Source organism: Scophthalmus maximus, chromosome 17 (genome assembly GCF_022379125.1).
Source record: "Scophthalmus maximus strain ysfricsl-2021 chromosome 17, ASM2237912v1, whole genome shotgun sequence".
Taxonomy (NCBI): Eukaryota; Metazoa; Chordata; class Actinopteri; order Pleuronectiformes; family Scophthalmidae; genus Scophthalmus; species Scophthalmus maximus.
The window spans coordinates 9,246,423-9,260,733 of record NC_061531.1 but is presented as its reverse complement, the minus strand read 5'-3'; the positions used below and the strand labels follow the sequence as shown (position 1 = coordinate 9,260,733).

Below are 14,311 nucleotides of genomic sequence, written 5' to 3'. Positions count from 1 at the left end.
TAGACCGTGCACTTAGTTTGTTTCTATAATAGAGCCCTCAGTGTTAATGTTTCAATTTTCAGCAAATTTAAAATCCATTAACACATTTTTAAGATTAACTACTAACAGACATCAAAACAACATAACCTACTTGGTTGTTAAAGCAGCATGCATTGGTTCCATTTTTGTTTTTTCGTTGGTACCTAGCTAGGGGAGTCTTTCATGTTCTATAAGAATCCCCGAATTTTTTTTATTGGAAATTGTCATCAACATATTGTGTGCCCAGTGGAACATGTAACTGTCAAATCATACAGTACTAGCCATCGTTCCCTGGTAGACAAACTGCGACGCAATTTCAAACATATCTTTGCATTTGAGTACTTGCAAATGATTTTTAATTATTGGTTGCAATACATGCTACGTTATATCGGCAACAAGCTCATTTGAATATTATCTAAATGCATGTGATCATTTGCAGGTCCAGCTCTAATTAATATTACTCTCAATATTTTATGAAGATATTTTGTATGTCTTACGAAAGTGGCAGGATATAGGATTCATTTAGTTGCCATGATGTTGTGGCTACACGTGCAGCTGAAGTACAGTAACGCCTCGTGAGCAAACCAGGAACCTCTCAGTTACAAGTCGGCCTCTGATGAGGCATTTGATATCACACAATGTCATTACAAGGACCCCAGCCTACACTAGTGATGGAGCACCTGCCACTGGGTTGGGGGGATGGGGGGGGGGGGCTTTGCTGGTAATGATATGCTGCATTCAAAACCACAACTGAGTATACCTGTATTCATAGATCCCGGGGTGGTGTTACTTTTCACTTCTTGCCAATATTGCAGGTTTCCAAGCAAAGCGGGCTGACTTCAAACCTGTGATTAAGGCTCTGCTGTGTCACTGGGCCTCTTGGCGGAACAGAGGAAAGTGGAAATGTGTCAGAGAAACAGAACAAAAGAGAGAGAGAGATAGAGAGAGAGAAGTGGGAAGGAGGATGATTCACAGTGTGCGTCAGACGAGGGTACTGACTGGAAGTCTGGCGGCACATAGGGAACATCTTAACCCTCTCAAGTACGCCCCTACACACTTTGCGGTTTACAACTGTCTATTCAGATGATGAGCGGCGACACAGGTGCTGCCGAAGCTGCACAGGCCGCGACATGGTTACACTGCAGTCTGGTGGCTGCTCGAAGAGAAATCAAATAAATGTTCCAAGATTATAAATAAGCAGAAATAGGCAAGTCAGCATCTCTGATTCTTCCCATCTGCCAGTGCTCTCTCTCTCTCTCTCTCTCTCTCTCTCTCTCTCTTCGCCCCCCCCCCCCCTTTGTCCTCCCATGTTCCCTCTCCTCCCCATCGCTCTTCCTCTCTCCCATTTTATGGTCCCTCTCACATCCCTACACACTGCTTAGTCCTTCTTCACTTGTCAGCTCTATTGATTAGTTCTTGCAGGATTTACATACAGTGTTCACCCAGTTGCTTCTAATGATCTAGTGTGTGTGTGTGTGTGTGTGTGTGTGTGTGTGTGTGTGTGTGTGTGTGTGTGTGTGTGTGTGCGTGTGTGCGCGTGTGTGCGTGTGCGTGCGCTGGTGTGTGGCCTGACTAGCTTAAACATTAATTGCCTGTACGCACACTTCTGTGCATTTTGTCTCCCTCCCTTTAGGATCCTGTCCACAGTGGGCTCAGATTTCGACTTGCGGACCCTCAGGGCTGTGAGAGTATTGAGGCCCCTCAAACTGGTTTCCGGTATTCCCAGTAAGTCAAACCTCTTCATCTGGAGTATGACGTGCATGACACTTCCTTGGCAGCTGAGAAAATGAGGAATCTTTTTAAGTGGAGAACAGTTCCGGGTTTTATTGGCGGATGAAAATAGCAAACAGACGCATTTTTGTGTCAAGGCTTTATGCAGCTTCTGTGTTTTTTCCTGCATAATGCACCCAAAGTGTTCCTGCAAAAGTGGTTCTTCTATTCACTCTGCTCCCGTTTTTAAATGTTATAGTGGCAGTGGTGTTCAGCAACACTGCAGTGTTATTAATAGCTTTGACTCCACTACAGGGCTGAACAGGCAAACCAAGGCTTACTCATCATTAAAGTCCCTAAGCTTCCTGTGAAATCCAAATTAGAGTTCCATTACGATGTGTGATTGTGCATTAGAAATTTGACCAGTTTCCACAAAACAATCTTTGTCATTGAATTAACGTTCAACAGAGAGTTTTGTCTTTGAAACTTTTCATTTGTAAGAAAACACATATACTAAAGAACCTTGGTTATGGTTTATATAAACTCAACTAAACATGTATTACTTTACTGACAATATTGTGTGATCACAGGTTCAACCCCTCCATCGAACACTGGTAACAGGGTGCCTGTCCACCGGGTTCACAAATGGTTAAAAGTGTAATCTGAAGCTGTTTTCAGACATTTTCCGGAGTTTGTCTTTCACATATGATGACCCGCAAGCAGGAGATTGTCCGAGTCAGAAGCGTTCACACTAGCAGGAACATATCCAGAACATTCTTAACCTTGGTAAAGCAAGCACGAGGCAGGAAATGACAATAATTCCACTATGAAAAACATTGTTTCTGTTTACGCCCATCGAGACGCCCACTCACTTGGTGTGAATGTTGCAGCTGTTTTCTCACATGGGCTCGCACTTACATTTTACTGTAATTTTATTCGGCGGGTGGCAGGAAAAGTTCGGGAAAATGTACGGACCGACATTTGCCTACAGCCCCTTAGAAACAAATGTCAGAACTTCACCGTGCCTGATGAAAGCAGCTTTAGAGATCTGGCGCACGGGTGTGATGTAGTGATAGAGTGATGGTATCTATGTTTATTTAGTTAAACAGTTAAATGATCCCTGTACTTACTCCTGATGGTTGAAATAAAAAATTGAAATTGGTGATGTGCAACATAATGATAATTCTTAAAATCTTAACACTGTGCACGCTGTCTTCTCCAAGGCTTACAGGTGGTGCTCAAATCCATCATGAAGGCCATGATTCCTCTGCTGCAAATTGGCCTGCTGCTTTTCTTCGCCATCCTCATGTTCGCCATCATCGGCCTGGAGTTCTACATGGGCAAATTCCACACAACCTGCTTCGACAATCACACAGGTAAAGGAGCTAGTGTGTCTCCGAGTGTGCGTAACTGTTTGCATCTGTATTGTACTGGTCGAGGAAGACTTTAAATAACAACTGTGACCTATTGAGTATTTAGGATGACTCTCAAATGCCTATACAATTCAAGTAGATCAAGTAGAGTCCATTTTGCTGTGTCATTAGTACCTTATGTGGCCTTTTCCTTTACATATTTCATTCCAAAAATTAAGCCACAAAATACTAGTTAGAGCAAATGGACACTAGCAGCATATCATCATTTGCCTTCCTTATGTTTTAAACTACCCCACCTCCACCTCCACCCATGTTTAGGTGAGATCCGAGAAGAGTTTCCATGTGGGACAGAGCTTCCGTCACGGCTGTGTCCAGATGGCACCACGTGTAGAAAATACTGGCAGGGACCAAACTATGGCATCACCCAGTTCGACAACATCCTGTTTGCTATTCTCACCGTCTTCCAGTGTATCACCATGGAGGGCTGGACCGACCTGCTCTACTATGTATGTACCGCTGAACGTTGTCTCTGGCTTCGACCGTTTGCCCCTGTTGAACTGTAATAACGATTGCCCGTTGGTTGCCACAGCTGCTAATGTTGGCATAGCGAATTTGCTATCATTCTGTGCTCTCCGAGACGAGTCTGACCTCTGCCCTCTGACCCTTCACCTCCTGAGCAGGGTTGGGGGAACTCACTCGTACATCTTCGCCGTGCGCCTCCGCTCGGCTCTGCTCTGCCTCTGACGTCTCTCAACTCGTTGTGGCATCTTTTCTTTCTCATTCTAATTCTAACAATGTTGTACGTTACAATCCACTTCACGCAGACACGGCACTTCCACCGTGATCAGTGCTGTCTCAGCACAGCTGGAGCTTCTTGCATCCTGTTGGGTGTTACACATAAGGTTAAACAGATCGGTGACCCGCAGCAGTAGAACTGGACCCAACCCTGATCCATGTGATGGCAGGAAACTTGGATCTGAGCCCGTACATGGGCTTTGGGTGGACCCAGGTCTCTGTGCATGTAGGTTTAGGCAAGAATATGTGAAGAAGATGTTAATCGCTGAATGCAAAAACTGTCAGTCCTTGTCCAGGATTGGCTTCAGCGCCAAATGCCAATTAATGAGTTAATTAGTCAATACTCATATTTTCAATTAATTATTATTTCACTGTGGAAATTATACAGTATTTAATTGTTTGCCGCGTGGACCCCATTTTTAAGGGATAAACCCCTTTTGTTTGATTCGCATATTTAAATTTTATTACTGGGTGGCCATTTTGTGTAGATGAAACTGCCTCGCAATATCTGAAAAGAAAAATAAGATATGTAGTCAAATGCGGATGAATTTAGACCTTGTGTTTCCCCGACATGGTTTTCAATTGTCACAGTAGTCTTTTCAATCTCAAGTCCAAGCCTGCGCAACCCAAGCACCCAAGATTATTTTTTTTGTCTCATAAAGATAATACAATTCAAGCGTTAAAACGCCCAGGGACTTTCACCTGTGCACACTGTTCATTTGGTGTCATCGCTAATGCCCAAGACTGAATAGTTCCCTGCTGTCATTGGCAACGGTTGCCATGGAGACCAGAGGTAGATGAGGGTCTTCTAGTGTGACTATACAGTAGTCATCTCTTTTCCCTTTCCCTCTCCCTCTCAGTCAATCACATTCTTGCTCTTATTGCTCTTCTTTCTTTTTTTCTTTCTTCCTTTTTTTCTCTTTCTTTCTAATCCTCCCTCCTCTCTCCTTCTTCATTCCTCCCCTCCTTCTCCTGTCTGTCCCTCTCACTCGCTGTCCCTTCTTCCCGGCGCTGCTCTATATTTAAAAGGGCCTGTTCAGTCTAAGTTATTCTTGCAGCTGCCGGGGAGGGGAGCGATAAAAGTTTAATGGTAGAAAAAAGGGTCTGCGGTGCATTGGGTACACAGCAGCAATACCAGCGTACATGCAGGGAAGAAGGAAAGATGGAGGACGATGGTGGGAGGGAGGGAGAGAGAGGGAGTCTTTGAGAAAAAGAGCACAAAGTGGAAAAGAGGTCTGGAGGCGAAAAAATGAAGAATCAATGTAGAGTCTGATTGGTGACTGAGAGGGTGAATGGAGGGATTGCACAGAGACAGGAAGAGAGCAGGGAGGAAGAAATGAAGGAAAGAATAAAAATGAATGAGCCAGCATTGAAATGAAATCAAATGCTGTCGGTAAAGGCAGGAGGAAGGGCTTCCAAAGATGATGCAAATGGAATTGCGAAGACAATGAGGAGTGACTAAAGAAAATGGAAGGAGAGTCCGGGCGGGAGGATGGTAGAGACGGAGAGGAAGAGAGCAAACCATTTCTTATACATTATTCACTCTGAGCAGCTAAATAGAGTGGCAGATATGCATTTACTTATTGAGATGACTTAAAGCAAAGTCATGTCTGCCCTGCTGTTGTTTATATTTCCAACAGCAGTGGACAGCACTTGAGTGCACCGGCCACCATCTTTTTTTAACGGCCAAACTGCCTTGTTGTGTTACATGAGTTTAATGCAAATTTGCAAACTTAATGGTCACCCTAAATGAGACTGAGCATTAAGGACAGCACAGTAGAGCACCGGGATGCAAATGCTGCAAATGCATCTTAAAGTTGAGAAGTTTGCCTAATAAATTACATAATATCGATATTTCTGCAGGGGCGTTAAGACGGACATCAATGTGCCCTTAACTTTGATCACAGACGAGCCAAAACACTCACCAATATGCAGCAGCAGTTCTTCTGATTTTTGTCCATGTATTTTCAAGCAGCCCACAGCCCACTGTAAGCTGGTAATATTATAAATACCTATATTCTTTGACAGAGTCATATTAAAAATGTAACATGTCTCCGTCAGACTGATCTTTGGTCATTTTGAGTTGTGGTGAATTTCCCAGTCCTCATTTGAATAAACAGTTCACCAAGTGAATTGTCTGTTAGCCTAACTTCTCTTTAGGTGCACTGTTATAACGAGCAAAGCATTGATTACTTTGTCTAATTTGTGTGCGTGCGTGTGTGCGTGCATGTCTCCAGAGCAACGATGCCTCAGGGAGTGCATGGAACTGGATGTACTTCATCCCCCTCATCATCATCGGCTCCTTCTTCATGCTCAACCTGGTGCTCGGTGTGCTGTCAGGGTAAGTGTCCTTGTGAGAGAGAATGGGTTTGACAGAGGTGGCGTGAAGGTTGTTCGTTTGCAAACTTTCATCCAATACACGTGAATAATCTCACCAATTTTGAAATGTCTGCGTTAAATGTGTAGACACTAACATTGCGTGGTGTGTGTGTGTCCGTGTGTGTGTGTGTCCGTGTGTGTGTGTGTGTGTGTGTCCGTGTGTGTGTGTCTGCAGGGAGTTTGCCAAAGAGAGAGAGCGTGTGGAGAACCGGAGTGAGTTCCTGAAGCTCAGAAGACAGCAGCAGATTGAAAGGGAACTTAATGGTTACCTGGAGTGGATCTGCAAAGCTGGTGTGTACAAAGTGTTTGTGTAGACTTTCGCACACAGACACACACGAAGGAACTAGAGCCCGATCAAATAAATCGACCGATATTAGCCTTTCACGGACATATCAGTATTGGCTTTTATGTTTGCCGATATGCACTGGTATAAAAGCTTCTACTTTACTGAATAAACAATAGAGAAAAGATGTTTTATGTTTAGTTATTTTTTATTAAGTTAACCATACATTTGTTTGTATTTGTGTTTTCTTTTTATTTATCAATATTTAAAACAAAGTGTATGGTTAAACTGTAAAATATCAAGCCTCAGTTGCAAAAAAACCAAAACATGTTGTATTGCATCATGTACCTGCTAACATAAATGATCTCCCGTGCAATGCATTTACAAAAAATAATTTCTGCTTTTGTAGGAGTGAAGTAGTGCACTTTCAGGCAAACTGATCCCTGTACAATCCCGACCCACAACCCCACGGCTGAATATAAGTGAACCGCCTTGATTAGCATTGCACTGGCAAGGATTAAAAGCAGCCTTTGCCCTTTAGTTCTCTTCCTCTCTCTTGTCTTTTCACTGGGCGCCGTGTGCTGAGGGCAGGGGAGATGGAGAGAAGATAAGAGGAATGGAAAGTTGCATGTTGGATACTAGAAGGAGCAGATGAAGGGGCAGATAGAAAGGGCAGACCTTTGATCTTCTTGAAAAGATACAGTAATCTACATAAAAACAAGGAAGCTAAAAAAAAAAAAAACAGAGGAGATGAGCAACAAGCCCAGGTGCAGGCCAAAGTCAGTTTTTTCCCCCTAGTTGTAATTAGAATTAGAAATGACAGTTTATAATGAATAAAACAATCTAATTATATTGTGGAAGTCTTCATTTAATGTGACTATGTACTGTATTTACATTTCTATTTGTGTGTCTTCTGTAGAAGAGGTCATCTTGGCGGACGATGAGAATGAAAATGATTATGATGGTATGAACTGTTGTACTTTGTTTTATTATACTAAATACATTTTGTATATCCAATAGTCATAGAGTGAACACATGTTGTTTTTTTTGTTGTTGTTTTATTTCCTAAAAAAGGGTCCCGTAGGAGAGCCACAAAGAACCATAAGAGCAAAGCTGAGCTTCTAAACCCAGAGGAAGGAGAGGGAGATCTGGCCGTTGGTAAGATGGCTTCATGTACCTATTCTCCCTCACACACACACACACACACACACACAAGCTCAAAGGCAAACCACAGGTACAAGCAGATGCTATCTTATCTTGCATATCAGCATTACCTGACCCTGTTCTCCCTCCTCCTCCTTCCCTCTCCTCTGCTCGCATTACGCTTTTTTTCTCCCGTCCTTAATCCCGCTCATCTTTCCACCTTTCCTCTCGCTGACCAACACTCGCTCATCCCTCTTCTCTCCCTCCGACCCATCTTTCTCCAGCCTGTTCATCCAAAGCTTCTGCGTGGTTATATACTGTACGTGAAGTGCTGGACATTCACATATTTTGGTCAACACAACAGAAAGTACAATCTGCTTGACATTTGTCTGCTGTATCGGCCTGTAATGTCACGGAAACACTGAACCTATATCACCTACTGTACTGTGCGGGTCATCATTATTGTATCTGCTCAAGTAGAAAACATTCACGTGTATGATCTTGTTACATAAGCTGCTTTCAGACATGCAATCAGGTCCGAACATTGTCACGAATTCTTCGTGAGGGGCTGTTTGTTGGAACCCAAATGTTCTGAACATTTTCCTGAGCTTTTCCTGCCAGCCCCCTAGTGAAATTTCCAGAAAATGTCATAGTGAGCCCATGTAAGAATACAGCAGCAAAATCATCAGGGAAAGATTAAATGGCAAGTGTGTGGGCGCTCTACCCAGGCGCCACCCCTCGCCCGGATGTTCCCGAAATGTTCCTGCCGTTATGAACACATCTGACCCACACAATCTCATGCTGCGTTCTTCATATGTGCACCACAAACTTGAATATTCACAGCTTTAGTGCCTACATTTATTCAGTGTGCAGTTTCACTTTCCCCAGATTCTAGATGAACACAATTATCCCACTAACTCACTGCAAACTCCACTGTTCATATGATCATATAGCATGTACCCTGCTTTACCCTTCCAGGTTCACCTTTTGCCCGTGCCAGCTTGAAGAGCTCCAAGCTCGAGGGATCCACTTTCAAGCGGCGGGAGCGACGGCTGCGCTTCTTGATCCGACACATTGTCAAGTCGCAGGCCTTCTACTGGACCGTACTGTGTTTGGTGGGCCTCAACACAATGTGCGTGGCTGTGGTCCACTATGACCAGCCGGAACCACTTTCGGATTTTCTGAGTGAGTAGTGCGGAGGCGGGGGGATACATGCATACTTAGGTGCAAGCACGCACAGATTATCTCTACAAAATGCACAACTGCTCTCATGGCAGATTACTGAGAGGGAGTGGGTGAGCAAAAAATGCGACTAAATCCATGACGGAGCGCATCCAAACAAGCCATATCCTCTCGCACACATTGTAGCTGAACATGTATACAGTACATATACACATAGAGATGCACAAATACTTGAAATGAGGATAAATTGATTTTATATTCGGAAGCATTAGACCAGTGTTTGGATAAAATATAGATAGATCTATTGATAGATCTAGAGAAGATCTATAGATAGATCTAGAGAATGCATCAGTATACACACGTCTGTCACAAAAGAATGAATTTGATTTGTGTTACAGACTAAACCACTCTGTGATTCAGACTCATTTTGATGTTATGGGATAAAGAGTACTTCACTGGTTTATACTTCAACCAAATGGTGTAGCCAGGGCAACATAAACAACACCGTGAAAGACGGAGCATGTGTGAGAAAATGTCTTTAGTGACTTAAAGAACAAGAATTACCGCTATTTTTTCTCCTTCTCACTTCTCGTCTTCCTCCCTGCGTGTAGATTTTGCTGAATTCATCTTCCTGGGGATATTCTTGACAGAGATGTTTGTAAAGATGTATGGCCTGGGCAAACAGGCCTACCTCAACTCCTCCTTCAACTGCTTCGACTGCATTGTGAGTCGTCGTCCCCCTACACACACACACACACACACACACACACACATACAAGCACTTAGACCTCACAATACACACACAAACAAAAATGCGTTGATGATTTGCTGGCGTGTGAACATTATGTGCTCATATGAATAACCACATGCTTGTGTTTGTATTAGGTGATATGTGGCAGCATATTTGAAGTGCTGTGGTCCATCATCCAGCCCGGCACATCGTTTGGCATCAGTGTGCTACGAGCTCTCAGGTTATTGAGGATCTTCAAAGTCACCAAGTGAGTCAGATATAATAATAATAATAATATAATAATATAATAACATTCTTATTATCTCGTCTATTCATATAAAGACCCAATATTATAGTCATATCAACCCTCAACTAAAAACATACTTTCTGTCTCTGATTTTTTCAGGTACTGGGCATCTTTACGTAACCTCGTTGTATCTCTGCTCAACTCCATGAAGTCCATCATCAGCTTGCTCTTCTTGCTCTTCCTCTTCATAGTCGTCTTTGCCCTGCTGGGCATGCAGCTCTTCGGAGGACAGTCAGTGCTGTTTCCCTTTACCTTGTCTCCGTCTCTCCTACCTCTCCTTCCCTTTTTAATAGTCCTCATTTCATTTTCTTGGAGAAGATTTATTTCTGTTAATTGCCCAAATCATTTTAGAGTAGTTGTTTGGAGAGAGTTATTGTGCTTGCGAGATGCCTTTTGTGCTCTTATTTTCCCTCCTTTCCTTTCCTCTCCCCCTCTGCATTCGTCCGCACACGTCTCCTTTCCAACTCTCTCTCCTATTCTTTTTTTTTTCTCTTCCCCTGATAGGTTTAATTTTGAAAATGGCACTCCTCCGACCAACTTCGATACCTTCCCTGCAGCAATAATGACAGTGTTCCAGGTGAGCAGAAGATGATGTACTGTACAGGGGGAGGGAGGGAAGCCGAATGGTGGGAGACTGGATTATGACTAAACGATTAAAGGACTAAAGAGGATTTACACACAAGGAAATTATATAAAATGTAGTATTCCAATTTTTTATTCATCTGAAGCGTAATTGTGCTAAATCTTTTCTACAGTTTCAAGGTGTGTGTGTGAGTGTGTGTATGTCTGAGAGCAGCTGAGTGTGTGTTTTGACTTTTGCATTTTAAATGAATTCATATTGTGTCTGGGTGTACAGTACAGTATGTACTCTATAACAAAGCATCAATCACTGCGTGTGTGTGTGTGTGTGTGTGTGTGTGTGTGTCTCAGATTCTGACCGGTGAGGACTGGAACATGGTGATGTACGACGGCATCAAGTCTCAGGGCGGAGTCAACAAGGGCATGGCCTTCTCTGTCTTCTTCATCGTGCTCACACTTTTCGGCAACTGTATCCCTTGACTGTGGAAATGCGAAGAAGAACGCCGGAACACAGCACACACACACACACACACACACACACACACACACACACACACACACACTCTCACACACACACACACACACTCACACACACACACACACACACACACACACACACACACACACACACACACACACACACACTCACAAACACATACACACACTGTGTAGTTCTTGAAATGAGGACATTTGCAGATACACTTCAGTTTTAGTCGCTCACCTCAGACTGAATACACAGCTACGCAAATGCAGATGCATATTTACACACAAAGATGTTGACACATATATTTAAGTTTTATAGTGCTTTCTGTAATTCACACATTTTTGTCAATTACTGTTTGTGCATGTTGTAAACAAACTCCCACTTGCTGGATTTCTTTAACTCTGCGTTCAGACACTCTCCTGAATGTGTTCTTGGCTATCGCTGTGGATAATTTGGCCAACGCACAGGAACTGACCAAGGTTTCACTACAGTGCAGTTTTACTTTTACTAACATCTCAATACCAAAATTTATTTTCTAATTTCCCCAAAAAACTAGGAAGTAACGCTCCTCTCCCCGTCTGTTCCCTTCGTTCACATTATTCCCTACCAATTCATTGCTTGTTTTGGATTTTCCCTCTTAATGTGCATCTCTGCAGGATGAACAGGAGGAAGAGGAGGCCGCCAGTCAGAAGATCGCCCTGCAGAAAGCCAAGGAGGTGGCTGAAGTCAGCCCACTGTCTGCGGCCAACCTCTCCATTGCAGCGTGAGTTTCTGACTCTTCCTCTTGCACTCTTGTTTTTGTATCCATTTTAAAACATTTTCACACCAGGCAGGAATTTTTTATGGCACATAGCTTTAAAGAAACTCACTCAGGGGTTAAGCCCATACTCTGCATTCATAACATACACAAAGAATTGTTCTGAGAAAAGTTATTAATTCATTTGTCATCTGTTTAAATTAGTGATGCTATTGTAAAGGGCCGTGTGCATCACAATGAGCCTCAGAGAAGTTGTTAAAGTTGTAATATACATATATATATATATTCTTTCTTCAGAATTAAGGATCATCCATTTTTTATATCAAAAGTAGTCGTGCATTTTTTTAAACTTCAAACAGTAAATTTAGAAATAAACCAAAACGTGTATTCTCCTCTCCTCTGTCAGCTTCTCCTTCCTTCCCTTCTCTCTGTTTTACATCTCTTTCTCTTCGTCACACTCTTTTGTGCATACTAAAACACATACGCACGCACACGCACACGCCAGTGTTGGATTGATCTAGGCCAGACCTCCTCTGGTAAGGAGAGTCGGAGTCTTTGATCCCTTTTCCTTTGTGTACACAGGGGTCTTTCCTTTCACTCCCGGTAAAGTTCACACACGTTCACTCATAGAGACACGCACACAATCCACACTGTCTGTTAAAAAAGAAAAAGAAAAAAGCACAACCAGTGAGCCCAAGCCACATACAACACGTTCACTCCGTCCTGACCTTTACTGCTTTGATATCGGCCTTTGCCCACTTTATATCACACACACACACACACACACACACACGCACGCACACACACACACACACACACAGACACATTACTGCACACAGATCACGCACAGATACAATAAACAAATGTGCCTAAGTGTTGAATTATCTATAACGTGTTCATCATTTTGTGAATCACACGTGGTGTTACTTTTATGTGCTGAATGTTCTTCACTTCACTGTGCTGTGTGAATATGTGTCTGTGTATCAGTAATGTTTGTTTTAGCCTATTAAGTTTAAATATGTATTTCTCAATACGTTATATGCAATGTGTATGAGTGACATTATGGGGAATTATGGGGAAAAGGAAGTCCCCATAACACAAATCATAAAAGGTTGAGGTGAAGACATGTGTTACGGTTAGAGCAAGGTTTAGGGTAAGGTTAGGTTAATGTGTGTTCCTATGTGTGCGTGCGTGTGTGTGTGTTTTGGTTTAATTACAAAGCTACATTTGCATCCTGCAGCGCACTTGCTGAGGGTATTTGCCTTAAAGTCTACCCACAAAACTGGCTGCCTGCACATTGTCTATATGGATAAAATATGACAGATATATCTACATGTTACCGAGCAGGATTTTATACTTTGGGACCAGTGGCGCATGAAGAATCTCTTAAGAAGATCTTCTGTGGTGGATTCGGGACAGTAGGCTGCCATGAGAGCTACACGACACACACGGGAAACAGTTGTGAGGCTACACAACACCAGTTCTCTGAGATGACAACACAGTGCACCCTTAAACATCAATGTTATCTAAACAGATATAAGGAACCCAGGAGCAATTCAGCAAATCAGATTTTACTCACATTACCGTTGTCTAATCATAGTGTTTTTTCACAACTCGTGTGATGTTTGTATACTAACCCCGCTAAACTGTAAGCATGTTCTTTAGCAAGGTAACATGTTCTCATTAGTAGTAAACTCTTTGTATGATGTACGCTTTTCATCACTGGCTTATGAGCACATTTAAGTGCAATATTTCTGTGCATGAATACTAGCGTTGTACTTGTACTGGCAGTGTGCTCTTAAGATGGATACAAGATTTAAAAGAAGAAGTGTCTGAAATAGAGCTGAAATATTGAAGCATGACAAGGGCAAACCAATTCGTGAAAGGGGGCTAGAGAGTTTTTTTTTTTTTTTAATTAAAGACACTGTGCAGACAAATGGGAACATCAGCAATGAAGCTAGGAGTCAGTGGAGAACGATATTGTAAAAGATGGGCTGGGCAAGTGAGTGATGCAAGGAAGACGAAATTCATGAGACAGGAGGACAGTGAAAAATAAAAAGATTCAGAGATGGAACAAACTGTAGAGGGGTGTGCGTGCGTGCGTGCGTGCTTTGCTCATGTGTGTGTGTGTGTGTGTGTGTGTGTGTGTGTGGATGGATGTCTGGGTGCGTGTGGGGACCTAAATCAGTCCCATTATGGGGACTTGTCTTAAAGGGGACAAAAAAGAAGTCCCTATATAATGCAAATGTTTAGGTGAAGACATGTTTTATGGTTAGTGTAAGGTTATGTTTGCGTTTGTGTGTGTGTGTTTGTGAGTTATGGGTTGCATTCCAAAATGCTAAATCTTTTTGGCAAAACTGTTCCCATTTATTCAGATTTGTTCACGTTTTTTGGCACCTCAGGAATGTAATTTGCTCATTTTAGCTTTTGGTTTTTACAGCACATTCTATTTGAACAGTGACGCCATGTTTCAGGGTAGACTGTAGCTGTCTTTTAAATGGTGGATGGAAAGCCCATTTTGGAATGAAATCCTCCTTCTGTTCTTTCGTGCCATCTCACTCACCAGCTGTT

General features: G+C 42.7%; 1 protein-coding gene across 22 annotated transcripts in view; it reads left to right on the top strand.

Moving 5' to 3' along the window:
* Positions 1-14,311, top strand: part of cacna1aa (calcium channel, voltage-dependent, P/Q type, alpha 1A subunit, a) — a 78,049-nt gene that overhangs the window by 24,461 nt on the left and 39,277 nt on the right. For all 22 annotated transcript variants that reach the window (XM_047328183.1, XM_047328200.1, XM_047328201.1 and 19 more), the window contains 15 exons: positions 1,652-1,743; positions 2,952-3,104; positions 3,420-3,607; positions 6,134-6,237; positions 6,451-6,566; positions 7,478-7,522; positions 7,633-7,716; positions 8,680-8,886; positions 9,495-9,607; positions 9,769-9,881; positions 10,020-10,151; positions 10,425-10,497; positions 10,851-10,968; positions 11,395-11,462; positions 11,640-11,746. In XM_047328183.1, coding sequence (XP_047184139.1) covers positions 1,652-1,743; positions 2,952-3,104; positions 3,420-3,607; positions 6,134-6,237; positions 6,451-6,566; positions 7,478-7,522; positions 7,633-7,716; positions 8,680-8,886; positions 9,495-9,607; positions 9,769-9,881; positions 10,020-10,151; positions 10,425-10,497; positions 10,851-10,968; positions 11,395-11,462; positions 11,640-11,746 — 1,713 coding nt within the window. The remainder of the gene's footprint in view (positions 1-1,651; positions 1,744-2,951; positions 3,105-3,419; positions 3,608-6,133; positions 6,238-6,450; positions 6,567-7,477; positions 7,523-7,632; positions 7,717-8,679; positions 8,887-9,494; positions 9,608-9,768; positions 9,882-10,019; positions 10,152-10,424; positions 10,498-10,850; positions 10,969-11,394; positions 11,463-11,639; positions 11,747-14,311) is intronic.